Genomic DNA, 26,258 nt, shown 5'->3' on the forward strand with positions numbered 1-26,258 from the left:
CTCTTTTTTCAATTACTTTCCATGTCCTCTTGTGTCTCTCGTATCTGGTATCAAGAGATCTCTGTCCAACTTTTTCATTCTTTCCAATATTCTGTATATTGCTATCAAATCACCTCTTTCCCTCCTTTTTTCTAGAGTAGTCAGGCCCAATCTCTTCAACCATTCCTCATGACTATACTCTCTTAAGCTTGCAGGGATTTTAGTTGCAGCTCTCTGGATTCTTTCTAACTTGTATATATATTTTTTTTTAATTTGGCGACCACACTAATGCAGCGTACTCCAATCTCGGACGTATCATTATTGTTATCAGTTTTTTTTTTTTTTTTTATCATATCTTCATCAATATATGAGAATGCTATCTTGATGTTTCTCAGCTGATTATATGTTTTTCCTATAATTTTGTTTATGTGCTTCCCAAATGATAAATTATCATTAAAAATTACTCCTAGGTCTTTTCTTCTGATCTTATAGAGATTTTCTCTTTCCCTAAGTAATAGTTGCCAACTGGTCTTCTCACACTTTTTCCAAACCTCATCACAATACATTTTTTAGCATTAAATTCCTTGTTCCACCTTGTTCCCTTGTTCCATTAAGTACTGATTTAAAGTACTGCACCCCTCTTCATTTGTTACTTTCCTCATAATCTTAGCATCATCAGCGAAAAAGTTCATGTAACTTTCTACACCTTCTGTCATATCATTTACATAAACTGTGAACACGATAGGTGCAAGTATGGAACCTTGCGGGACTCCACTTATTGCCGTTCTCCAGTTCGACCTGCTGCCTTTAATTACTCTCCTCATTTCTCTGTTTGTCAAAAAGTCAGTCATCCACTTTAACAGTGATCCACCAAGTCCTCTAATTTTTTCCAATCTCCATATTAGTCTTCTGTGTGGAATTTTATCAAATGCTTTTCTCAGACCTAAGTATATTTAGTTGGCCCATCCATCTCATTCTTGCACTATATCTATTACTCTTGAGTAGAAACTTACCAAATTTGTAACACAAGATCTTCCTTTTCTGAAGCCAAACTGTTTTTCTGTTATCACCTTGTTGTGTTCTAGGTATTTCACCCATCTGTTCTTGATAATCTTTTCACAAATCTTCACCACCACACTTGTGAGTGATGCAGGTCCATAATTCAATGGATCTTCTTTCCTTCTGGTCTTGTGAATTGGGGTAATATCCACCCATTTCCAATCTATGGTACTCTACCTTTTACCAGGGTGGTGCTAATTATATTCACATCCAGGTCTTCCAACATATTCTTTACTTCTTCTACTAATGTTTTAATCTCCTTTAGGTCGGTCCCTTTTTCTAACGCTGTCCTCTCACCTCTGAAATAATTTTCCTTAGTAAACACAGAGTGGAAGTATCTGTTAAACACTTCAGCTGTCTCTTCTGGGTCATCCACTGTCTCTTCTCCAGCTTTTACCATACTTATTTCATCCTTACTTTTTAATTTTCTATTGATAAATTTATGAAATAATTTTGGGCGGTCTTTACATTTCTCCACAACATTCTTTTCAAAATTTTTCTGCTCATCTCTGCAAGTTTTGACATTCATTCTTCTTCCTTGTATAATTGTTCCACAGGTCCAGTCTCTTATTTTTCTTCCACTTGTTCCATGCTTTTTCTCTTCTCCAATCTAGCTGTTGCACATCTCCTATTGTACCAGTCCTTTTTGAAAAGGTTCTCTGTTGATCTTTTGGGTACCCATTTCTCTACTCCCTTATTATAAATGTCCAGGAAAGCTGTCCACTTTTCCTGTGTCCCCCTTTTGAATAACTATGTTCCAATTCACTTCACTGAAATACTTCCTAAGTCGTTCAAAGTTAGTCTTGCTGTAGTTTAGCCATTCTCTTCTGTGGTCCTCTTTCTTTATACTGAGGTTATTATCCATAACTGTGAACTGAATCAGCACATGATCACTTTTTCTTGTTGGGTTTATGTATTTATTTCTTTTCCTTGGTGAAAATTAGATCGAGCCTTGAAGATGCTTCATTTCCGCTAAATCCTGTGTCATCTGTAATCCATTGTGTCAGGAAATTTTCAATAGCCAGGTCTAGTAGCTTGTTCTCCCATGATATCGTCATTTTCCTCAAGCAGCTCTTCCAAACATATCCTTATGTCCTCAAGCATTTTCTTATATTCATCCTCTCTCCAAGAGTTGGAATAGTGGGAAACATAAGTCACCACAACGTCATGGTATCTTCCAATATTCTGTCTTAAGTTTATTTTCAATACTTCTGCCTCCTCCACCCCATATGTGACAGATTCCACCTAATAAATCCTTCCTAACTAGAAGCATCACACCTCCTCCCCATTTATTCTTTCTATTTCTCATCCAGAGGTTGTATTTTGCTTCACCAATATTTAATATATCCCCTTCACTTGCCAATTTAGTTTCAACGATTCCCATGATGTCTGGTTTCTCCTCTTTTAAATAGTCTTCTAGTTCCAACACTGCCGACATTAGTCCATTTATGTTCGTGTATGCTACTTTTAGTCTTCCCCTTCTGCATTTACTTCCCTCCTGTACCACTTTCTCAACCTTATGTCCATGACCCTCCAAATGAACTGTTTTTTCTCCGCCTCTAATAGTTTTCCGTTTTTTTCATTTGCATCTTTTCTTAGTTCATTTATAGTATCTCTCTCTTCTCAGGTTCTATCTTTTTTATCCACACTTGTTTGTATTCTTCCACCTTGGCGAGTTTCCAGGATTTACTCAGCGTTTCTTCAGTTGCCACTTGTGACCTAAACCTTATTTTCATAGGATGCTGTCCTCCCTCAACATATCTACACAATCTTTTAATTTCTTCAATCTCTCCAGTCAGCTCTTTTTCTTCTTGTAATGTCCCCATTAATTTTTTCCACACATATCTTTTTCTTCTTTTCTCTTTCAATCCACTGAGGTGTACACTCTTCCTTCAGGCTGAATACCACAACAGTTTTTTTGTTATCCACAGTGTCTCATCAAGTTTTCTTTCTGTTTTATAACTTGAACAACTTTTTCTGTTAGCTTTGTGCCATTTTCTTTTGTTTGTTCCTCCACAATTTTCCTAAAATTGATCTTTTCTTCCTCTCATTCTTTATTCTAATTTTCCTGTTTTACATTTAACTCTTCCACTTTGCCTTCATATTCCATTACTTTCTTTTCATGTAACGTTCGTTTTTGATGTAGATCGTCGTGTGTGTGTGTGTGTGTGTGTCATCTATCTTTATATCGAAATATACATACATACGTACATAAAGTAAATTGTATTAAATTCCAGCCATTTTACAAAACTACTGTACATAGGTATATGAGATGAGTTCCTTGACGTGAGAGGTATGCAGTGGGGTGTGGGCAGGACCAAGCCGAGTGGATGGTGTACAGGTAGTGGGGGACAGTGTGGTGTGGGCAGCCTGTGAGGGGCTCGTCACCACACCGATCCTCAGCACCCACCGCTCCACCACCACCACCACCACCACTACAGCAGGAGCAGGGCAGGGGGTGGTGGTGGATGAAGGTGAGAATGAAATGGATGGATGGCACCCCTCCACCCAGTACATCCACACTCCACCTTTCAACAGACTAGATGCCTTTGAGGTGAGCTGGTTTAAGTCATCATCTTCTCCATCAAAATTAATATATATACAGTACAAAGAGGGGGACAGAAAAGGTGGGTGAAAGCAGTTGATTGATGAAAAAAAAAAAAGTTAGGTTCTATAACATCGCGGTCATTGGGTAGATGATTGGATTAATACATAGTATACAGTAGAAAGGGGAGGCAGAAAAATTGGGTGAAAGGGGAAAAGTAAGTGGGTGGAAAGAGAAGAATGGAGGGTAAAAGTAAGAAAGGAAATATACATAGTAGAAGATAAAAAAAAAGTCTGCTTATTTAAAAGTTGTAATTATTTTTTTTATTTGTTCCTTTTAATGAATACATATAACTCTGGATATAATTTTTTGTACAGGCTCCTCTTCCCCACACATGACATGAGAGTCAGAAAAGAAAAAAAAATAGAAACACATAACAAAATAAGACTTTATGACAAATATTAAACTAAATAAAATGATAATTTATCCATAACTTTATACAGTCACTCATCTTGCATCTTCACATTCATTACCAGCCAGATTCTTTCATTTACAGATGATAAAAAAATAAACAACTAAATAAAAATGAAAAAAAAAATCAATAACATTTTCTAACTAACATATTAATTTGATACTAGTTACCGAATGAATGAGGAAATTAAGCTCTTTAACTATGCAAGGAAGTAACTACCAACAAAATTTTCAGGTGAGTCGATGCGGCCGTCACCTGGTGCTGGCTGGGCGGGTGGCAGGTGGGGAGGGTATGCTGGTTAGGCGGGAGTGGCCCCTCAAGACCTCAGCTCCTTCACATGTCATCCTGAGAGGCCACATTGTGCATCATATGGAGTTCAAGTAAACTGCCAGTGATGAGAGAGAGAGAGAGAGAGAGAGAGAGAGAGAGAGAGAGAGAGAGAGAGAGAGAGAGAGAGAGAGAGAGAGAGAGAGAGAGAGAGAGAGAGGGGAAAATGTGTTACTGCTCTAAAACATCAAATTTTATCAGCTCATCTTCCTTTAAGATTCTGTGAGTGATGACTCCTTTTTTTTCTAGTACACTAATGAATTATCTTATGGCACTCATCTATTTTTCTACCTACAGTGAAGACCTGATGGAATTGACTTTGATTTGATGTAATTGCTTGTGTCTTGTGTGTTGACTTCGGCCATTTTTTTTTCTTTTTAAGTTTATTGTTGTCTATGGTGGTGTTGCTGTGAAATAAACTATCATTTTCATCATTATACCTGTTCATCAGAAACTCTTCAATGGGATGGTCATGTCAGAAATTCCTGTTTGATCCTGTCTGTTTACTCCACAGTTCTATCACTCAGTCAACAGCACCATATGACCTTGTTTTGCAGCACCTAAATATTAATCAGTCAGTCAACCTACCACTCAGCCAATTCCCTCTTAGTGTATGGAAATCATCCTTTGCACCTACATACATACAGTACTTGTCTTAGTTTTGTATATTCTCCATGTCATCTCACTCTCAGTCATCTCAGGGGCACCAAAATATCTAAGATTGCTACTAATAATATACATATACAAATCTTTTGTTAGGTATATTGTGAAAGTTAACTCTTATTCTTTTTTACAGCAATGAAGGTAACCATCTAGGTGTGTTGTCAACCACTGCTACCTCTTCCACCACCATACAGGAAGAGAGACAGACACAGCTGGTACTCTCTGTATGGAGGTGGCCAACATTGAGTAATGGATCAGCAGACATGAGCATTGGTGGTTCTGAGGGCTTACCTGCACAGCCACAGCAGGTTGTGGCAACAATTTTGGATCAAGTGAAGGCTGAGCAAGTGACACGGCTCTCTCTAGGGCGTGGGCTGCCATCTAGAGAAGTGACAGTCATGCTGGCAGGTGGGTGAGGCATAGAGAGAGAGAGAGAGAGAGAGAGAGAGAGAGAGAATCAGCTTGTAATTATATTAATTTCTTGTCCAGTCAGAGTATACTAATTTCAAGACTAAAATTAGGTATTTATATCTATCTAATAGGATCTCTATTTCAAACATAATTTCATATTGTATATCCATTTTATTTGAAGAACTTGAATCCTGCTTGGCACAATATCATGCATCACTTTATTGACCCATTTGTAAACATTTCAGACACAGGGTCTTCACAACTTGTGTATTGTGTGTGTGTGATCTTTTGTGCTACACTTATAATAGCCATTCTCAAATCAGTGCTGGGTAAATGCCTTCTGTCTTTCTTCACTAATCTACCTGATTGTTGTGTATTTAAGCCCTTTGGGTATGTTTTTGTCTTTCTGCTATCTAATGCCTTCACATGGTTTTGCTTACCTTAGCATTATGTTTTCACTATAGCTAAATTCTTACTCAATACAAGTGTCATGTTCTTTTTATGTTCCACTGACAAACACGATTTGTGGATTTTCCTTAGTTTTACCATGATTCTTTCCAACATCTATCTTTTCCAGTGGGGGAAGAGGTGCAGGTGTGGAGGCTTCAGGAGGGCCCACTAGGACCCCAGCTCATTTCCACCACCATTGGGTTTGGTCTCCTGGCCCCAGACTCCATCTTCACCATGTGGTGCCTCACCCCTGATGCTGTGAGTCAGAGGTTGGAGATGGAGGGGAAACAGTGTGTGTGTATTTATCTAGTTGTATTTACCTAGTTGTGGTTTATGGGAGGGGAGTAATCTCATAGTATCCTGTCTCTTTATATATCCAGTTTGGTCTTAAAAGCTTGGACAGTTACAGCATTAACAATGTCTTCACTGAGTTCATTCTATTTGTTCACACTTCTATAAAGAAAATTGTACTTCTTGATGTCTCTTCTACAGTTAACTTTCTTCAGCTTCTTACTGTATCCCCTTGTCTCAGTGTGTCTAAATTTATAAAACATTTTTTGTCCACATTTTCCATACCATTTATCATTCTATAGATGTTTATCAAATCTCTTCTTTCTCTCCTATTTTCAAGAGTAGGAATTTCCAACATTTTTAATCTCTTCATAGGTTGACTTGCTCAACTCCAGAATCATCTTAGTGACTGTTGTTTGTACTCTTTCTAATTTTATAATATTCCTCTTTATATGAGGAGACCGCACCACTGCCACATATTCCAGTCTTGGTCTTATCATACAAATCAACAACTTTTTTTATCATTCCTTCATCCAAATATAAGAATGCCATTTTTACTCTTTTTAACAAATTCATTGTCTCTCCAGTAATTTTATCAGTGTGTCTCTCCGGAGTCAAATTTTCAGTAACTGTTACTCCCAAATCCACTTCCTCTTTTGATTTCTTTAACTTCACACTATCCATTTCATAATGATATTGTATTCTTTTCTTACTCTTACCAAACTCCATTACTTTACATTTACTTAAAATGAATTCCACTTGCCAAGATTTACTCCATCTGTTTATCTTATTTAAATCATCTTGCAGTACCATACAGTCATTTACATTTTTCTACCCTTCTCGTCAGCTTAGCATGATCCGCAAATTAGTTCATGTAACTATCTATTTCTTCATTTATGTCATTCACACATATTACAAACATCATCAGTCCCAACACTGACCTGCTGTGGACACCACTAGTTACTTTCAGCCAAGATGAATTTTGGTCTTGTATTACAGTTCTTATCTCTCTATCATCCAGATAATCCTCCATCCACTCCAGCAGTCTTCTTCCAATTTTTCCATATTTTTTTTATCTTCCATAGCAATCTTCATTGTGGTACTTTGTCAAATGCTTTCTTCAAGTCTAAGTAGACACCATCCACCCATCTCTCTCTCTCTCTCTCTCTCTCTCTCTCTCTCTCTCTGTGTGTGTGTGTGTGTGTGTGTGTGTGTGTGTGTGTGTATTTACCTAGTTGTGGTTTACGGGAGGGGACTAATCTCATAGTATCCCCTCTCTATATCTATCCAGTTTGGTTTTAAAGGCATGGACAGTTACAGCATTGACAATGTCTTCACTGAGTTCATTCCATTTATTCACACTTCTGTGAGGAAAACTATACTTATTGATGTCTCTTTTATAGTTAACTTTCTTTAACTTCTCACTGTGTCCCTTTGTACTCTGTGTGTCTAAAGTTATAAAACATTCTTTGTCCACATTTTCCATACTATTTATCATTCTATAGATGTTTATTAAATCACCTCTCTCTCCTATTTTCAAGGGTAGGAATTTCCAACATTCTTAATCTCTCCTCATTGGTTGACTTAACTCAGGAACCATCTTAGTGACTGCTCTTTGTACTCCTTCTAATTTTATAATATCCCTCTTTGTATGAGGAGACCACACCTCTGACACATATTCCAGTCTTGGTTTTATCATGGAAATCAACAACTATTTATCATTCCTTCATCCAAATATGATAATGCCATTCTTACTCTTATTAACAAATTCATCGTTTCTCCAGTAATTTTATTGATGTGTCTGTCCAGAGTCAAATTTTCGTAGCTGTCGCTCCCAAATCTACTTCTTTTGATTTCTTTAACTTCATACCATCCATCTCATAATGATATTGTATTCTTTTACTTTTACCAAACTCCATTACTTTACATTTATTTGAATTCCATTTGCCAAGATTTACTCCATCTATTTATCTTATTTAGATCATCTTGCAGTACCATACAGTCATTTACATTTTCTACCCTCCTTGTCAGCTTAGCATCATCCGCAAATAAGTTCATATAACTATCTATTTCTTCATTTATGTCCTTTACATACGAGTATATTACAAACATTATCAGTCCCAACATTGACTCTGTGGGACACCACTAGTTACTTTCAACCAAGATGAATTTTGGTCTTGTATTACAGTTCTCATTTCTCTATCATCCAGATAATCCTCCATCCACTCCAGCACTCTTCCTCCAATTTTTCCATAATTTTTTATCTTCCATAGTAATCTTCGTTGTGGTACTTTATCAAATACTTTCTTCAAGTCTAAGTAGACACCATCCACCCATATGTCTCTCTCATGCACAATATTGACTACCCTTGAATAAAAGGGCAATAAATTCATGGACCATGAGTGTGTATTTACCTAGTTGTATTTACCTAGTTGTATAGTACAGGGTCCGAGCCAAAGCTCAATTAGTCCTGTCTCCATACCCGAATTTGTCCAATCTCTCTTTAAACATGTGCACACTCTTTGCCGCAACCACCTCTTCTTTTAAGTTATTCCATATTTCAGCCGTTCGATGCGGAAAGCTGTATTTCTTAATATCTCCCAAACAATGACTCTTCTTTAATTTCTTCATATGTCCCCTTGTACGTCTATCTCCTTCCTCCACTTTTACAACTAGGTCATCCCTGTCTATCTTCTCCATGCCATTTACTAATTTGAACATTGTTATCAGGTCTCCTCTTTCCCTTCTTTCTTGCAGTGTTGGTAATTCAATTTCTTCCAGTCTTTCCTCGTAACTTAGGTCTTCCAATTCAGGTATCATTTTTGTAGCTGTTCTTTGTATTCTTTCCAATTTCCTTATATCTTTCTTCTTGTGTGGAGACCATACCACTGCTGCATATTCCAGTTTGGGGTGTATCATGTGTGTTATGATTTTCTTCATCGTTTCTTTGTCTAGGTAATTAAATGCCACCCTGATATTTGCTAGCAAATTATATGTAGAGCCAAATATTCCATTGATGTGTTTTTCTGGTGATAGCGTGTCTTGAATTATTACTCCCAAGTCTTTTCTTCTTTGCTCTTTGGTATTGTGATTCCTCCCATCTTATACTCCCATGAAGGTCTCCTTTTACTTCTTCCCATCTCCATTATATGGCACTTCTTTATATTGAATTCTAATTTCCATTTGTTTACTCCATTCATAAATTCTATCAATATCCCTCTGTAGTTCCTCACAATCCTCTTGGTTCTTTATTACTTTCATCAATTTTGCATCATCTGCAAACATGTTAATGTAGCTATTTAAACCCACCATCATATCATTTATATAGACCTGAAACATTATTGGTGCCAACACAGACCCTTGTGGTACTCCGCTTGTTACTTCGCACCAACTTGATTTATTATCTCTGATTACTGTACTCATTTCCCTACCTTGGAGATAATCCTTCATCCACTTAAGTATTTTTCCTTTTAGCCCTCCTCAGTGTTCCAGTTTCCACATGAGACTTTTATGTGGAACTGTATCAAAAGCTTTTTTCAGATTTAAATAGACTGCATCAACCCAACCATCTCTCTCTTGTAGTTTATCTATTACTCTTGTATAAAAGCTCAGTAAGTTTGTTACGCAAGATCTCTCTTTCCTGAAACCGAATTGTTTTTCTGTTATTATATTTTCTTGTTCAAGATATTGCACCCATCTGTTTTTAATGACTATTTCACAGAGTTTACTTACAATACTCGTGAGTGAGACTGGTCTGTGATTCAGTGGTTCCATTTTATTACCTCCTTTGTATAATGGTACTATATTTGCTCTCTTCCATTCTTTTGGTACTTTTCCCCTCTTTCAAAGAACTGTTAATTATCTCCCATATTGGTTCTTCCAATTCCTCTCTACATTCTTTCAATATCCATCCATTTACTTCGTCTGGTCCCATCGCCTTCCTAGTATCTAGCTCTTCTAGTCTTTTAATTTCTTTTCTTTCCACTTGTATGTTTTCTATTCCTTTCTGTTGTTCCTCATCTCCCAGTGATGCAAAGACAGTTTCTCTTGTAAATACAGACTTAAAGCTTTTATTCAATATCTCAGCCACCTCTTGTGTGGTTTCATAAATTCCTCCATTTTTCTTCAGCTTTGTAATGGTATCTCTGTGCTTTATTTTTCCATTTACATATCTATAGGAAAGTTTGGGTTCTTCTTTACACTTTCCAACTACATCTCTTTCAAAATTTCTTCTTCTCTTCTTATTTTAACATAATCATTTCTAGCTGTCCTGTATTCTTCTCTACAGTGCTCGTCATAAACATTGTCGCCGGAGAAAACGGTATCCGTTTGAAGGATCAAAATGCGCGCGTTTTTCTTGGCGGGCATCAGGTGCTTTAAATTTAATTATTATATATCTGTCATCTCAGCCTGGATGTCGGGCAGCTTGCAAAGGCGGGAAGTGATCGGCCCCTGTCAATCACTCCGACTGGCGGGCGTTCCGTCGCTGTCCTTCCGCGCTACCCCCACCCCAAGACTGGCTTGCAGTTACTCTGCTGTTTAGCCGTTTTCCTGGACAATGGTGCGCTACCAGATTTTGTCATGGGATGACATCGCAGCCTCAGCTCTCCAAAAAACTATCTCTGACCAGACGGGTGTCAGTGTCCGCCAAGTTCAATGATACGTGAAGCCTATGGCTGAACTCGGCAGCAACAACTTACCCGCCAAGAAGAGAAACACCCACAAAATTTCCCTGCGAACCCTGAGAGTGGTACACTTTGAAGTCGAAAGTAATCTCCGAATATCTGCTAGGAAAATCAGGGAAGACAACTTGGGATTGCAGAGTAATGTGTCTGTGAGGACATTATTGCGCCGCATCCACGACGACCTCCAGTATCTGAGCTATGCAGCGCGGCCCAAGCCTGTGGTTACTGTAGCCAGCAAGAGAAGAGGCTTGCGTTTTGTGAGAGGATGAAAGACTGGACCATCAAGCAGTGGCATGGCGTGCTGTGGAGCGATGAGTCAAGATTCACAGTGATAGCCAGCAGTCAAGGTCGTGTGTACCGGCGTCCAGGCAGCGATCTCCTTGATCCCCACTACACTGCTCCTGCTGTCAGATTCCCTGATTCGTTGATGGTGTGGAGATGCTTTTCCTACTATGGGGTGGGGAGCCTCGTGGTGTTACCAAAAACACCACAATGAATCAGGGGAATTACCTCGAGCTTCTGTGTGACCATCTACCGGGGTCTTTCGAGATGTGTCAGGCCTTCACCTTCATGCAGGACGGTGCACCGTGCCATATGCTAAATCAGTGAAGCAGTGGCTCAGAGACTGCCAGTCTTCTTAAGACTGGCCTGCTAATTCCCGGAACTGAACCCAATAAAAAAATGTGTGGGCGGTAACAAAACGGGAGTTACGCAGTAAAGACTGTTCAACTGTAGCCAAACTCCAAGCTGCACTTCACCACCTTTGGAGCACATTCGGCCCTTAGCATCTCATGGTGCTTGCAGACAGCCTTCCGGCCCGTTTGGAAGAGTGCAGGAGACGAAAAAGGGAAGCCAAGAAAGTATTAGTTGTAAGCTCAATAAATTTCTTTGGATGCAGTACATGTTTATATTACCTGACGCAGCGTGGGAGAGGGGTGCGACAATGTTTATGGCGAGCACTGTATTTATCTCATTCCATTGTTTCCTCATTTTTTTCCATGCCCTCTCCTTCTTTTTTGCCTCTGCACACTTTGCATTAAACCACACTTTCTTATTTTCTTTTACCTTATATCTTGGCACATATCTTTCAACACTTTCTCTAAACTTGCTTAAAAACACTTCATGTTTTTTCTGCACCTCCATACCTCTTAATAAATTATTCCAATCAAGCTCTCCGTAGAATTTCTTTAACCCTGTAAAGTCTGCCTTAGCATAATTTTTTCTCTCATTTTTATACTCCTCATTGAATTTTGGCACTTCTTCTTTGATCTCTATCTCCATCTTCACATGATCACTTTTTCCCACTGGACACAAATATTCTATACTTGGTTCATTTTCTGGCTTTTTTGTAAAAACCAAGTCCAGTAGTGATGGTTCATCTTCCCCTCTGTACCTAGTATTTTCTTTCACCCATTGATCCATTGTGTTTACCTTCATAGTCTCTAAAAATTCTTCACTCCATGTACTGGCAATCCCTGTCACCTCCATCTCCCCCCAGTTTATCTCTTTGCTATTAAAATCTCCTACTAGTAACACCTTGTTTCTTATCTTTAGCATGTCATCTATACTTTTTATGAACTCGCTTTGCATGTGCTTATAATCATCAGTCCCCCAAGTGTTGGTCTTTGGAGGCATGTATGCAACAATAATTTTTCTGCTTTCTTGTCCTTGGATCTTGATCTCCACACTCAATGTTTCTGACCTCCCTTCACCATATTCCACTGTTTCTATCAAGATGTTTTTTCTTACTAGAATCATCACTCCTCCTCCTCCCTTATTCTTTCTGTCTCTTCTCCATGTGTTATATCCTTCTTCTTCAAATTCGACATTAATCTCCCTTGTTAGTTTTGTTTCCGTAATGCATGCCACTTCTGGTTTCTTTTCATGTAAATAATCTCTTAGTTCCCTTAGGCTGGACACTAATCCATCTATGTTTGTATACATAACTTTAATTTTATTTATTGTGGACCCATTTCTTTTGTGTTCTCTCTTTGTTGTCTTACTTCTTGCCCTGCATTCTTTAACCACCATTTCCTCATTTTCATGTCTATCACTCTCCATATATACCTTTCTGCCTGTTCCTGTGTTCTCTCTTCGTTTTTTGTCTTGGCCTCCTCTTTTAACTCTTTCACCTTGTTTCTTTCCTCCTCATTCATTGTGTGTGTGTGTGTGTGTGTGTGTGTGTGTGTGTGTGTGTTTACCTTGTTGTATTTACCTAGTTGTGTTTTACAGGAAAAGAGCTATGCTCGTGCTGTCCTGTCTCCGTATCTATAAGCGTCCAGCTTAGCTTTAAATTCATGAATATTCCTTAACTGAACCACTGTCTCATCCATATTGTTCCATATTTCTGTACTTTTATTCGGGAAACTATATTTCCTGATGTCTCTTCTACACGCTTTCTTCTTTAATTTCATACTGTGGCCTCATGTGTATGTGTGTGCTCCTACCTTTATTTTTACAAGATTGAGTTAAGCTCGTAATGTCCTTTCTTTTAAAGATAATTTGTCATATTTATCTTTAAAGTGTGTGTGTGTGTGTGTGTGTGTGTGTGTGTGTGTGCATGCACGCATAAAGGCAAAGTGTACATATCTATTATAATTCTGATCACCATTACTATTATTGTTTTCCTATTATATTCACATTTCTTTGTGTTTCCTGTGAATTGTCAAAGGCATTATAGGAAATGACAAACCTGTTTCTAGGAACTTTTTCATTGGTTTTGCATTGCAGGTGAAAGAATGCTCACTGACTAGAGAACATCATAGTATAAAGTATTATTACTAAACTTTCTTATTGACCAAACCATTTGTTACTATGTCTACACTAAAACATAAGGAAATTGCTACAATCACCAAGAAATTTTTTGCATATATCTAGAGTCTTTGGTCACATATTTTCCCAGTATGCACTAGGTGTTGGCAGTGGATGGGTGGTGGTGGGTGTTGGGGGTGAGGTGGTGGCAAGGCTGGGTGGCGGAGCAGCAGGTCCATGCCACAGTGGGCCTCTCACAGATCTCCACCTCCACACATCTCACCTCTACACTGTTGGTGAGTAATGACACTTCAGGCTTCCTACATTGCTCAGGATAACTCACTGAAAAGCAGGTATTGAGTGATTAGACTATTTTGATCCAGACACACCCTCTAATGCAGGATGTCTCAGTTTTGCTCTTGATTTACTCTCAGTCAAAGCACATTCAAGACCTTCACTTTCTCTCTCTCTCTCTCTCTCTCTCTCTCTCTCTCTCTCTCTCTCTCTCTCTCTCTCTCTCTCTCTCTCTCTCTCTCTCTCTCTCTCTCTCTCTCTCTCTCTCTCTCTCTCTCTCTCTCTCTCTCTCTCTTTTGCATGCAGGAAAATAAGACAGTTGAATTCCCACAATATTAATCATCACAGCCATTATAGCACATACTAAATTCATAATTTAATTGTAATAACTGAACATCCTTCATTCCTTCTACAGGAGGAGATGGCTGGCTTAGAGTGTGGGAGGCTGAGATGGTAGAGGAAGCTGCCCTCAAAACAACACGTAGGTACCAGTTCCTTAAGTCTCAGCAAAGGCATGAATATGATCAAAAGATTATTATGTTACTGCTTTTGAATAGGAATACCTTGAATACTAGGTGGTAATGTTTGACTTAGTTGGCATGCTTAAGTGTGCGTTCAAACCATTATCTGTCGGCAGGTGGCATGAGGGAGGTGGAGGGATGGTTTGAGGCAGGGATGAAGACATCGTGGCTTCAACTTGTCCGTGAGCTTCCTGTCCACAATGGTCCAGGTTTTCCTGTTACCCTCACCCCTGCCCCACTGTCCACCCCTGTCTGGATTGTACAGGTGAGGTAATGTTTGTTTATTCATACCACTATGATAATTTTCTTATATATACATACCTATATCAATTCTTCTCTCAAATAACTAGGATGTCACTCATGGGAAAGCATAATGTATGACTGCATACATTTAGCTTTTTATTTTTCCCTAGAAATTATTCTTTTGTACAGTTTTGGATTTTGACTAAAGATTTTGACTAAGAATTTTACATAACACTTCAGATTTTACCCAAATGTACAGACCACCACAGGAGTGATCTATGGAGTGTGGGCTGGGGAGTGGTCTGCCCATGTGCTACACCAGGGTCCCAGCGAGCGTGTGACAGGCGTGGCTCTGTCCCCCACCACCAGTCACCACCATCAGCTGCTGGCTGCCACCACTCACCAGCACTACCTCCTGGTTGCTGCTTTGCCACAGGTGATTAAAATGAAAACTGGTGGAATACTTAAGAGAAATGTGATTTATTCAATGGCTATGTAGGTATGTCCCAGTTTATAAACATCCACTTTACAGATTTTAAAGTTATGAACACTTGCCCTTTATCCTGATGTACAAATACTAAAATCAAATATACAAATAAAATTTTTGAATGATCTAAGAATATTGAAAATACATGAAATTAAAACATTCAATATCCACAGTTAAATGTTATATTTTCAAACTGTTTTTGAGACATAACATTTTCATAAAAGGTGTTTCATCCATACATTATAAAAATATTCTTACAACACCATTATTTCTCCAGGCTAACACTGAGGAGAGCCTGGAGCAGGAGGACAGCACAGTGCAGGCGGTGACAACACTGGCCCAGGCGAGGGTTGAGGGTATTCCCAGCTGTGTCACTTGGGCCACCTGTCAAGTATGCCATGAACTGGCCTGATCTCATCTCATCTGATTCAGTAACATCATCAATATCATCTTTGACACTCCATTTTCCTCTACATACATAGAAAGCTCCCTGCAAAAGATGATCTAGACAAAAAAGGCTCATTGTATCTTATCCACTCATTCATTTGAATCATCATATGTTCTTAATACATTTGGATAAATGAATATACACAGAATAAATGGAAATAAAACATCCATCTGGATAGATAGTGCTAACTTATGGTATGACTTTATTGAACATAGTGTGCTTGCAATGCTAGGAAACTGATATTTTGTGCACCTTATCTGCAGGTGACAAGAGATGATGATCTGGTGGTGATAGGTCTGGAGGATGGCTCAGTGAATGTGTTCTTGCTGCACCTAGCACCAAAGACATTTGAGAAGCGCCTCACTCTCATTCAGGTGGAACGCCCTCATGAATGTAGGATTCAGCACATCAGCACAACCAAGGAAACTGAGCCAAGAGGAAAAGGAGGAGAAGGAACACCCCCTATCCTTGTGACTTCAGCAGATGACTGTAGGCTTTTCCTATTCAGGTTGACAAGAGGTGCAAAGCTGACAAAGCTTGAACCTATTGGCTTCCACCAACTGAAGTGTGTGCCACAAAGAATCACTGTTCAAGGGGTGAGATGTAATAATTAACAGTAAATAACTGATCACCATGAAGATGCTAACAACACATAATTTGGGCTATAATCGTGATGAGTGACATTATACATTTTGATGATGATAATGACATGAATATTATTTTTTCTACACCCATGAAGGCAGTAGTGTTGGTGGAGCTCCTTGATGGCCTGGCTTTTGAGATCCCTGCTGTGCTTTCATCATCTGGACCCACTACTCAGTTTCCAGCCAGGGCAGCCCCAGACTCGTGGCTCCTGCAGCAGCACTTGCCAGCACCACAGATGATGTGGGAGGGTGGCAAGGTTGTCCATCAGCAGGTACTGGAGGAGATGAGCCACACCTGCTGCTCCAAGGATGACCAGCACCCACTCCTTCTCATGCTCACAGCGTAAGTTTTTCAGCCTCTGCTCATCATCTTACATGCTGCATTCTTCACTTGTAAAGGTCAGACATTTTTGACAGCATATGTCAGGAGACAAGTTGTAGAGTTGTAAAAGAGAAAACCATTGTAAGATGATAAAGTAAGATGAATGTATTTACATAGTATTTAGAATGTGACACGATCAAGAACAGAATTGAGTGTTGATCTCTCAGAGATGCTGCTTCTCCTGAACAGCCCTGATGGATTGTCCATGATTGGAGTGACACCCAGGGGCCAAGTGGTTCATACTCATAGGAAAGCTGATGCAAATTATAGTGTCAGGGTCTCTACCAAATTGAATAATGGCTGTTCGTGTGACCCAGAAAAGATGGATACTTGCAAAAAGACTGAGGGAGCTGCTGACTGCAAGATTCTGCCTATGTCAACAGTCAACTTGTGTAAATGTAAGTAAGCTTTGAATAGTATTATTTTTTATTTATTTATTTTTTCTCAAGAGATTGTTTTTATGTTATTGCATTTTCTAATTTGCTTCTTGCAGAATAGTTTCAGTTGTATGAACTATGCCTCACATTTCTTCATAATCTTAATGTCAAATTTAAATGAAAGCAGCAATCATAAAATCACTGGCAAGGGTGCTTGTAGTTTGCAAGATAGATAAAATAGACTTGAGGAACAGAATATCTATCAGAAAGCTTGATACAAATATTTTCTTTTCAGGCAGAGATGATAAATTTAATGGGTTTAATGGTGATGAGAAGACAAGCATAGCAGTAGTGGCCTGTGTGGCTGACAATGGGGCATGGGCTGCTGCCTGGGTGGCTGGTGGGGACCTCTTTGTGTACAGAGCCAAGGGAGCCTCCTTTCCCCTTCCACAGTGCACTGAAAGGAAATTTCGTTTGGTGGTGGGCATTTGGCAAAACTCAAGTTAGATGTGTATCTTATATTTATAAGTGCATGATGGTGTCATGTTCTCAGAAATTTTGATATTTGAAATTTTAATTGATTTAAATTTTCTTTAGAATGTTGCCAGTAATGACTTTGTCATTGATCTACAGAATGCCTGACAGGATGACAATAATGATTTATTGACTACATTTATCATGACCATTCTATTATTGCTTGACTTGAAGCAATCTTACTATAAAATCTTCATCAGCTGAGCTAGCTTATGGTAGTCATGTTCATCTATTTCTACATACGTTTCACATTTAATAATGCGTGCATGTGTGTGTGTATGCACAGAGTGTGCGAGGTGTGGGGAGCAGCACTGTGGGCCCCAGCTTGGAGCAGCGGGCACAAAAGGATGCAGGGGAGAAGCGCAGGACAGCCATGGAGAACAGAGCCACGCTTCTTCAGCAAAAACTTTCCAAGTTGAAATGGGATTTCCGGAAAGTTACTCTCAGGTACTCTACATGGCATCCATAATGTATGTTAAAAGCATGGTAAGCTTAGACTGCTTCTAGTAAAATGTACTTATAGCTGTAATAACAGCACATGTACTTAGACTCAAGAATATTACAGTAGTACTTGGACTGAGGTCTGACAATTTTTTTCTCTGTATGAGGGACACCAGCCAAGGGCAACAAAAATCCAGTAAAAAAAAGGCCCATTGAGATGCTGGTCCCAGAATAGGGTCCAAAACAGTAGTCAAAAATTGAAGGATAAGTGTCTTGAAACTTACCTCTTGAAGGAGTTGAAGTCATAGGAAGGTGGAAGTATGGAAGCAGACAGGGAGTTCCATAGTTTACCAGATTGGTTAACTATTGCATTAGAGAAGTGGACAGAATAGGAGTGAGAGAAAGAAGAAAGTCTTGTGCAGCGAGGTTGTGGGAGGAGGGGAGGAATATAGTTAGCAAGATCAGAAGAGCAGTTAGCATGAAAATAGTGGTATAATTATAGCAAGAGATGCAACATTGTAGTGATGAGAAAGAGTCTGAAGACAGTCAGTTAGAGGAGAGGAGTTGATGAGACAAAAAGCTTTTGATTCCATCCTGTCTAGAAAAGTGGTATGAGTGAAACCCCCCAGATATGTGAAGCATACTCCATACATGGACGAATAAGGCTCCTGTGCAGAGTTAGCAACTAGAAGGGTCAGAAAAACTGGCAATGCCTCAGAATGCCTAACTTCATAGAAGCTGTTTTAGCTATAGATGAGATGTGAAGTTTCCAATTTAGATTTTAAGTGAAGGACAGACTGAGGATGTTCAGTGTAAAAGAGGGGGACAGTTGGGTGTCACTGAAGAAGAGGGGATACTTATCTGGAGGTTGTGTTGAATTGATAGATGAAGGAATTGAGTTTTTGAAGTATCGAACAATACTGAGTTTGCTTTGCCCCAATCAGGTATTTTAGAGAGATCAGAAGTCAGGTGTTCTGTGGCTTCCCTTTGTGAACTGTTCACTTCTTAAAAGGCTGGACATCTACAAAAAGACATGGAAAAGTGCAGGGTGGTATCATCAGCATAGGATTGGATAGGACAAGAAGTTTGGTTTAGAAGATCACTGATGAATAATAGGAAGAGAGTGGGTGACAGGACAGAACACTGAGGAACACCACTGTTAATAGATTTAGAACAGTGACAGTCTGCCACAGCAGGTTTAGATCGAGAAAAAGAATGAGGAATGTATGCCTCCATGTCAGACACTGTCAGCTCTGTTATGCCCTTTGCACACAGAGACAAGTCTTTGACACAGAAGCAGTAGTCATTCCAAGGAAAATCAGCAAAATACCTCCTCAGATCCCCCAACTAGCAGAGGCAAAATGCCAGAGGTACCTCCACTTTGGGGGATCCTGAGGAGGGATTGGAGCAATAGGAAAAGATACAGATATGAGATTGTGATCAGAGGAGCCCTATGGAGAAAAGAGGGTATCAGCATAAGCAGAAGAATTAGAGGTTAGGAAGGGGTCAAGAATGTTGGGCGTATCTCTAAGATGGTCAGAAATATGAGTAGGATGTTGCATCAATTGCTCTAGGTTGTGGAGGATAGCAAAATTAAAGGCTAGTTCACCAGAATGGTCAGTTGAGGGAGAGGAAAGCCAAAGCTGGTGGTGAACATTGAAGTCTGTACTTGCACTTTTAATATCCTGATGTATAAAGTTCAGATCAAATACAAGCTAATGTGTTCAAATGTCATATTTAGTGTTACACAGCTGAAAGATGCATACACTTATGATTATATTTGATATCTTTTATGTACTTTTTCTTAGAGCTGATGAGGTGGAGGGAGGAGCTACTTTGCTGGAGGAGATCCCTCTTCACCCTTCCATCTCCACCACCCTACATAAACACACCACTGACAATATGAATAAGGTAAGGGACACATTGAATTATTCCACCTACAACATACACTCACCTGATGCACTCACACAAATGGTGCATTCTTTCTCTGAATAGTCCATAACTGAACTAAAAACAGACAAAAACAGCTCTATGATAGTTCTCTAACAAAATGAACTCAGCATTGTAAGAGAACAAACTACGTTCTCCACAGATTTCACTTAATAAGAGAGTGTTAAGTAAGATATATATTATAGCAGTTGTTTTCAGTGGTATGATACATTCAAACTACACTTCACTAACATAATGGGAACTTGCTACATAATAACTACAATTACTTAAGACTTAAAAATGTTAAATTGTATGGGAAATAATATGAATACATAATTTTCTCAAGGTTTATGTTATAATGGGACAGCACAGAATGAAGATGGAAAGGACATGGTTAGAAGGACTAGTGGAACAATTAAGGTTGACTAAACTCTATGTGGGCCTTCATTGAGAGAGTGTGATTGGTGAGATGTCATGTTCTTTGAGTGTCCTGTCAGGGGTTCAGTCATCCAGCTGCCCCACTTATACCTCAAGCCTTATGACAAATTTTTATTGCTTCAAAATGTAAGTAATTTCAATGGATGTAGGATAGCCTAGTAGTAATGATTTGTGTAAAACTTTTTAAAACTCTTCATATTATTTCTTCACAACAGAGGGAGGTACAATAAAAGCTAAAGTGATGAAGAAAGATCCATTGTAAGATTTTTTTATGAAGATGAATAAATAGACAAGTGAATTGATAAAAATGTAAGAAAAAAGTGTACTACTGCCAGATTACTTCCTAAAGCATTCTTATATTCTTCTTAAAGAGTAAAGATATGAAGGAAGAAAGATCTATGAAGTCAAACTATTCCTTTTGGTGGTTTGCAGGTGGTGTCTGCCAGCAGCCTTGAGCTGGAGCGACTGGAGGTGCTGCTTGGCAAGCTGCGCACACTGTACTCCTGGAATCCTCTTGTCTCTGTGCCAGCTGTCCAGTTTCTCAGGTCAGCACAAATTAAATTATTGCCTTTCTTTAGTCTCTATGCCCATTACTTTTCAATTACTTTTTTTTGCATACCTGCTTTTGAAGGAAATCATCACATCATTCCCATTACAGTTCTGGGAAGGTGCTCACTGCTGTAGACCATTCAGAGGAGGTATTTGCTCTCCTCAGCAGGTTAGCTCAGGTGAGTTCATTATCTTTAATAGTATTTCCAATTAAGTGTTGAGATTTCTTCTTAGATATCTGTTCAGCACAGTGTAACAAAAACTTGCCATGGAAACTGATTATCCAAAATTAAATCTTACATAGAAATTAATATGTTGTCAGTAGTGATACAGTGCTTATAAACATATTGTGACCCTTTAAGGATATATATTTTTGTGGTTCACTTTCCATTCCTCAGATCTGCCAAGGAAGGGAGGTAATGGATGGTGGGGCAGCAGGAGACATGGAAACCCCTCAGTCCCTTGTAGTGGTGAAGGTACAGCTGGGATGGATATCTCATAGTTAGTGGCCTGCACTCTCTCTCTCTCTCTCTCTCTCTCTCTCTCTCTCTCTCTCTCTCTCTCTCTCTCTCTCTCTCTCTCTCTCTCTCTCTCTCTCTCTCTCTCTCTCTCTCTCTCTCTCCCCAAATATACTTGACATGGCTTCCCATGCAAGATTTCAAGAACTGGTTTCATTAAGATATTGTACTGGTCTTTATTCCCTCAGGTACAAAGCCTGCTTGCTGACTGGTTGAAACAGATCCGAGCAGGAAGGTCAGGTGATGCTGGCAGGTGAGGTGAAATATTGCAAACATGTGGTGGATTTACTGTAAGCATGACTTTGCTCTGCATGACATAAGAAATTATTGTAGTAAATATTTTGTTGACTGATTGTCAGTTTGCTTTTGTCCAGATATGATAATGTAAGAATACCTACAGGGAGAAGTATGTATTGTTTGAATCTCTTGCTATATCATCTTGATCAGTGCATTGCAAAACTCTCAAGATTTTGCTATGAATGTGTAATCCTTCAAATGCTAAATGCTACTGTAACCAATCATAGCAGAGGAGGTGGCAGTTCCCTGACATCAGCAGTGAGTGGGGAAGGAGCAGCAGGGGAGCAGGGCGATGCCACCTACCTCACACCCCGCCCAGCCCACCCATTGGCAAGGAAAGCTGCCAGGTTAGTTCATTAATTATGTTTCAGTCTGTTTGAAAAATAACCTTAATTTGCTATAAATAGATAAATATCTGTTTTTGTTCATGATGCTGCCATTGAAATATATAAAAGATGAGGTATTTAGTCTAATCTTTAAATGCTGCTTCCTCCATAATATTAGATTCATAATTATATATATTTAATAGGAATAAGGAGCTAAACGTTATCCACCAGTTGTCTTTCCATATGTATAATGAAAGGAAGAAGATGAACAAATAACAAATAATTATAGTTTTTATGTTGAGTTTTCTTCTTAAATATTTATGTTCTCCAAATCATCCTAATCCTTATTTTTCTGTATCCATTAAGAGAGTTTACATTCATCCTCTTTTTATTTGATTATGATGAAGGGAAGGTCTGTGAGATGTTTGGTCTGATGTAATTTTGTACCATCCTGCAGCAGTGAAGGGGACACTAGTGATGAGGGAGAGGAGCACCACAGTCTGGCTGCTCTAGAGGCCCAGGTATACAAAATTATCATAATTATCATTATATAACTGAATAGCATTTTATAAAAGAAGAATGTTGCTTATGTCTGAAACTCATGATGGATGATTTATCTGCATGGAGGTTCGGGAAGTGGTGGATCGTGTGGGGTCTGCAGGACACCCTGGAGGAAGTGATCATGTGGCTGAGGGTGCCATAGATCCAGGAAGACAGCTGCAGTGGCGACGCACAGCTCTCAACCGCCTGAAGCAGCATCGGGCAGGCGAGGCATCCAGGAGCTGCCAGGTGAGGACTGCTTGTCTCACTCACATGCCATTTGTATCATATGTGTATGGAGAGATTCATGAATGAGCAAATTTATAGGTAATAGTTCTCAGGTCAAATGCTTTCTACAATGTATATTGTTTCTTTTTTTTTTTCCCTCTTCTTTTCTCTGTTATTTTCTAACTAATCTAATTCAGGGAGCTGTTCTTATTAAAGCAATTGAGTGTCAACATATTCTCATGAAATGACTTGCTGAAAAAAGACTGCTTTATTCTTATTTTTATCAAAGAAGATGAATTTTGCCACTGTATTTCCACCATGCATGCACCACCATAAAGGTTTGTAAGTTTGTAAGTTTTCATCTTAAAGCAAAGAAAATATTTTACCCTGAGTTTCCTATTATTTTTAAATGTTTCAGCTGGCAGCCTTTAAGAAGGACCATGCCATACCACAGGAAGACAACAAAAAAGAAGGGGAAGAGGCAGCTGAGGGAGAAAAGTCTGAGAATGAGAAGGATGCAGGGCTTGAGGAGGAGGTGGTTGTGCCTCCACCCAGTGCCACAGTAGAAGAGGTGGAGACACACCTTTGGGCACTGTTGGGAAAGGTGTGCATGTCTTGTGGTTTGGCAGTGGTGACACTCTAAACTTTTTTTTATTTATTTATTTATTTTATTTTATTTTTTTATTTTATTTTATTTTATTTTATTCATTTATTCATTTATTTATTTATTTATTTATTTTTTGCATAATTTTTCTCATAAGCATCATGAGCACTTTAAACTTTTTTTCCTCTCTCCATGACTTTCCTCAGGAGAAGTGCATCTGGTTGGCTGATACTTGATGGAAGGCAGGCAATGAGTGTACCAGTTGCTGCTGATGTAAATGTGGCATAAGCCCCTAATCTGAGCTTCCTGTGGTCACAATCAACCAATATGTTTTACTGCTCTTGTAATTTAAGGTGATCTGATGCTACCCTGTTGAACCCCATCACACCCACCTAGGTGGAGGTGTCTGTGTATTGTTTGATTGGCGGAAGACAATAGTATAGTTTGTCTGCCAAATTAATTTGATGATGCTGAGTTTTCTCCTGTTGCAGGTTGAAGAGGAGACTCAAAAAACCAGAGAAGTTGTGAAGAAAGCCGCTCTAGCACAGGAAAAGTTACTAGAAACAGTTAACCAGTATCAAAAAGAGTGGGGCCATTCCCCTCTCACCTTGCTTCACATGCCTCACCATCTACATACCCAGGTAACTTTTAACATTCAATACATAGACCAGGGTTGTCAAACTCATTTACCCCAGCAGGCCACATTTCATCAGAGTATACCGTACACAGGCCAGATAATTATGAGTAGCTTGATATCACTTATTTAAGGAGTATTGTAATAATGATAATAATAATAATAATGATAAACATAAAAATAATAATAATAACAATAATAGTAATAATAATAGTAATAATAATAATAATAATAATAATAATATTAATAATAATAATAATAATAATAAAGGTGGATTTAATATACACTTGTGTTCAGGTGTAACCTAAAAACAAAAGTGCAAAGGAAATCAATCAATTATTTACCTTAATTTGCAGTACTGCTACTCCCAGAAACTTGGCATCTCTTGGCCTGTACAAGTGCATCAATGTTTGGCACTAAGGATTGAGCAGTGGTTACCTTCAGTGTTGAGTTGAGATGTTCATCAGTTAATTGAGATCTGAGTTGAGACTTATTCAAGTTCATCACAGAAAAGAGTTGTTCGCAGACAGGTACTGGCAATCATTGACATAATCTTTGAAGCCAAACATTTAATTCGGAGATATGTTGGCCAAACATACTGATAAAACATTTCAATATCAGCAGTTGAAAACTTATCCTTCAACACTGAATTACACTGGAGCTCAATTAGTTCTAACTGAAACTGTTCTGGTACCTCATCAGCATTAACAGAGAAAGGGTTGTAGAAAATAGAAAAATCATGCTTGAGGTTTTTAAAGTCTGCAAATCTTTCTCCAAACTCACTCACTAACTTGGAAATCTTGTTGCAGTATTTTTCGGTGTTGATATCACCATGAAACTCAGGTGCGTCTTGCAGGGACTTGAGTTGGAAAGTGTGCAGTATTACCTGTTGCTAGTTGGCGTTCAAAAAGTTTAAGCATCAGCTCAAAGGCACGAATAGAGTTGTGTAAATCTGTCACAAATTTATTGTGAACTTGCAGCCTTCTATTCAGATAATGCAAGTGTTTTGCCATAGCAACCAAGAAAGCTAGATCTTGATCCTATTCTTTGTCTCTCAGTTCCTGCACATCCCTTCCCTTCTCATGCATAAACCTCTGTATTTCACTCTTTAATTCATAAAAGCGCTTCAGCTTAACTCCTTGGCTTGACCAATGAACATTAGTGTGATATGGCAGAGTTCGCCCATGAGTGCGAATTTCCTCCAGTAAGCTGTTGAACTGTCTGTGGTTTAGACTTCATGCACATATGAAGCTCACTGCTTTAATAACAACATCCATGATATGATCCATCTTTAATGTCTTACTGCAAATCCCTTCTCTGAATTGTGCAATGAACACTGAAGTTGATGATCTGAGTTCACAGCTAGTAGTTTTTCCTTTAACTTGGTTGCCACCCTAGCTTTTTTACCAGTCATTTGAGGTGCTCCATCTGTAGCCAGACTCACAGTTTTTCATCCAGTCAACACCTATTTTATCTAGTGCAGCTACCAAATTAAAAAATATATCATCCCCCTTTGTTGTTCCCTTCATTGGTACCAGTTCCACAAATTTTTCAGTTGCCTGCATATTTTCATCTACACTATGTGTATAAACTGCAAGTTGTGCTGTGTCAATTACATCTGTACTTTCACCAATTTAAAAAAAAAAATGCTACAAATTTATCAACTTTTTCCTTGAGCTGACTGTTAAGATTTTTTGATAATTCATTGATTCTGTCTGAAACTGTATTTCTTGAGATGCTTATGTTTGCAAACGCTTAACGTTTTTCAGGGCAAATATCTTCCACGGCCAACAATATACATTTCTTTATAAAGTTGCCCTCTGAAAAAGGCTTTGATGATACAGCTATTTCTTGTGAAATCCTATAACTTGCCCAAACTGCAGCATCACTGGCTTGTTGAACACTTTTAAACACTGTCTGCTGCATTATGAGTGACTTCTAACTCCCTAACTTTTCCTTCAAGCAACTTTCCTCTGTATTCATCATACTTCGAAGCATGAGTACTTGTGTAATGTTTGCAAATGTTATATTCCTTTGCCATAGATGTATTTTGGTTACAAATCAAACAGGTTGGTTTTCCATTCACTGCAGCAAAAAATACAAAATTTTCCACTTTTCCTGCACTACATGATGTTCTTCATTAACTGTTCTTTTCTTTGAAAATGTGAAGGGATTCAAAATAAGGTTGTAT

The 26,258-nt window shown here is 38.7% G+C and overlaps 1 protein-coding gene across 4 annotated transcripts in view; it reads left to right on the forward strand.

The window, feature by feature from the left end:
- LOC135100657 (uncharacterized) overlaps positions 1 to 26,258 on the forward strand; it is a 41,098-nt gene that overhangs the window by 1,699 nt on the left and 13,141 nt on the right. For 2 of the 4 annotated variants that reach the window (XM_064003757.1, XM_064003788.1), the window contains exons 2-25: positions 3,340 to 3,592; positions 4,290 to 4,435; positions 5,179 to 5,453; positions 6,034 to 6,164; positions 13,785 to 13,929; positions 14,343 to 14,408; positions 14,565 to 14,713; positions 14,951 to 15,127; positions 15,456 to 15,569; positions 15,890 to 16,222; positions 16,366 to 16,613; positions 16,842 to 17,050; positions 17,325 to 17,509; positions 17,850 to 18,010; positions 19,813 to 19,915; positions 20,804 to 20,916; positions 21,030 to 21,099; positions 21,319 to 21,396; positions 21,627 to 21,691; positions 21,963 to 22,082; positions 22,519 to 22,582; positions 22,689 to 22,850; positions 23,248 to 23,433; positions 23,925 to 24,074. In XM_064003757.1, coding sequence (XP_063859827.1) covers positions 3,340 to 3,592; positions 4,290 to 4,435; positions 5,179 to 5,453; positions 6,034 to 6,164; positions 13,785 to 13,929; positions 14,343 to 14,408; positions 14,565 to 14,713; positions 14,951 to 15,127; positions 15,456 to 15,569; positions 15,890 to 16,222; positions 16,366 to 16,613; positions 16,842 to 17,050; positions 17,325 to 17,509; positions 17,850 to 18,010; positions 19,813 to 19,915; positions 20,804 to 20,916; positions 21,030 to 21,099; positions 21,319 to 21,396; positions 21,627 to 21,691; positions 21,963 to 22,082; positions 22,519 to 22,582; positions 22,689 to 22,850; positions 23,248 to 23,433; positions 23,925 to 24,074 — 3,703 coding nt within the window. Of the gene's footprint in view, positions 1 to 1,290; positions 3,593 to 4,289; positions 4,436 to 5,178; positions 5,454 to 6,033; positions 6,165 to 13,784; positions 13,930 to 14,342; positions 14,409 to 14,564; positions 14,714 to 14,950; positions 15,128 to 15,455; positions 15,570 to 15,889; positions 16,223 to 16,365; positions 16,614 to 16,841; positions 17,051 to 17,324; positions 17,510 to 17,849; positions 18,011 to 19,812; positions 19,916 to 20,803; positions 20,917 to 21,029; positions 21,100 to 21,318; positions 21,397 to 21,626; positions 21,692 to 21,962; positions 22,083 to 22,518; positions 22,583 to 22,688; positions 22,851 to 23,247; positions 23,434 to 23,924; positions 24,075 to 26,258 lie in introns of those variants that run through there. The other 2 variants (XM_064003768.1, XM_064003777.1) reach the window with 2 other exon arrangements.

This window comes from Scylla paramamosain, chromosome 1, assembly GCF_035594125.1.
Source record: "Scylla paramamosain isolate STU-SP2022 chromosome 1, ASM3559412v1, whole genome shotgun sequence".
Taxonomy (NCBI): domain Eukaryota; kingdom Metazoa; phylum Arthropoda; class Malacostraca; order Decapoda; family Portunidae; genus Scylla; species Scylla paramamosain.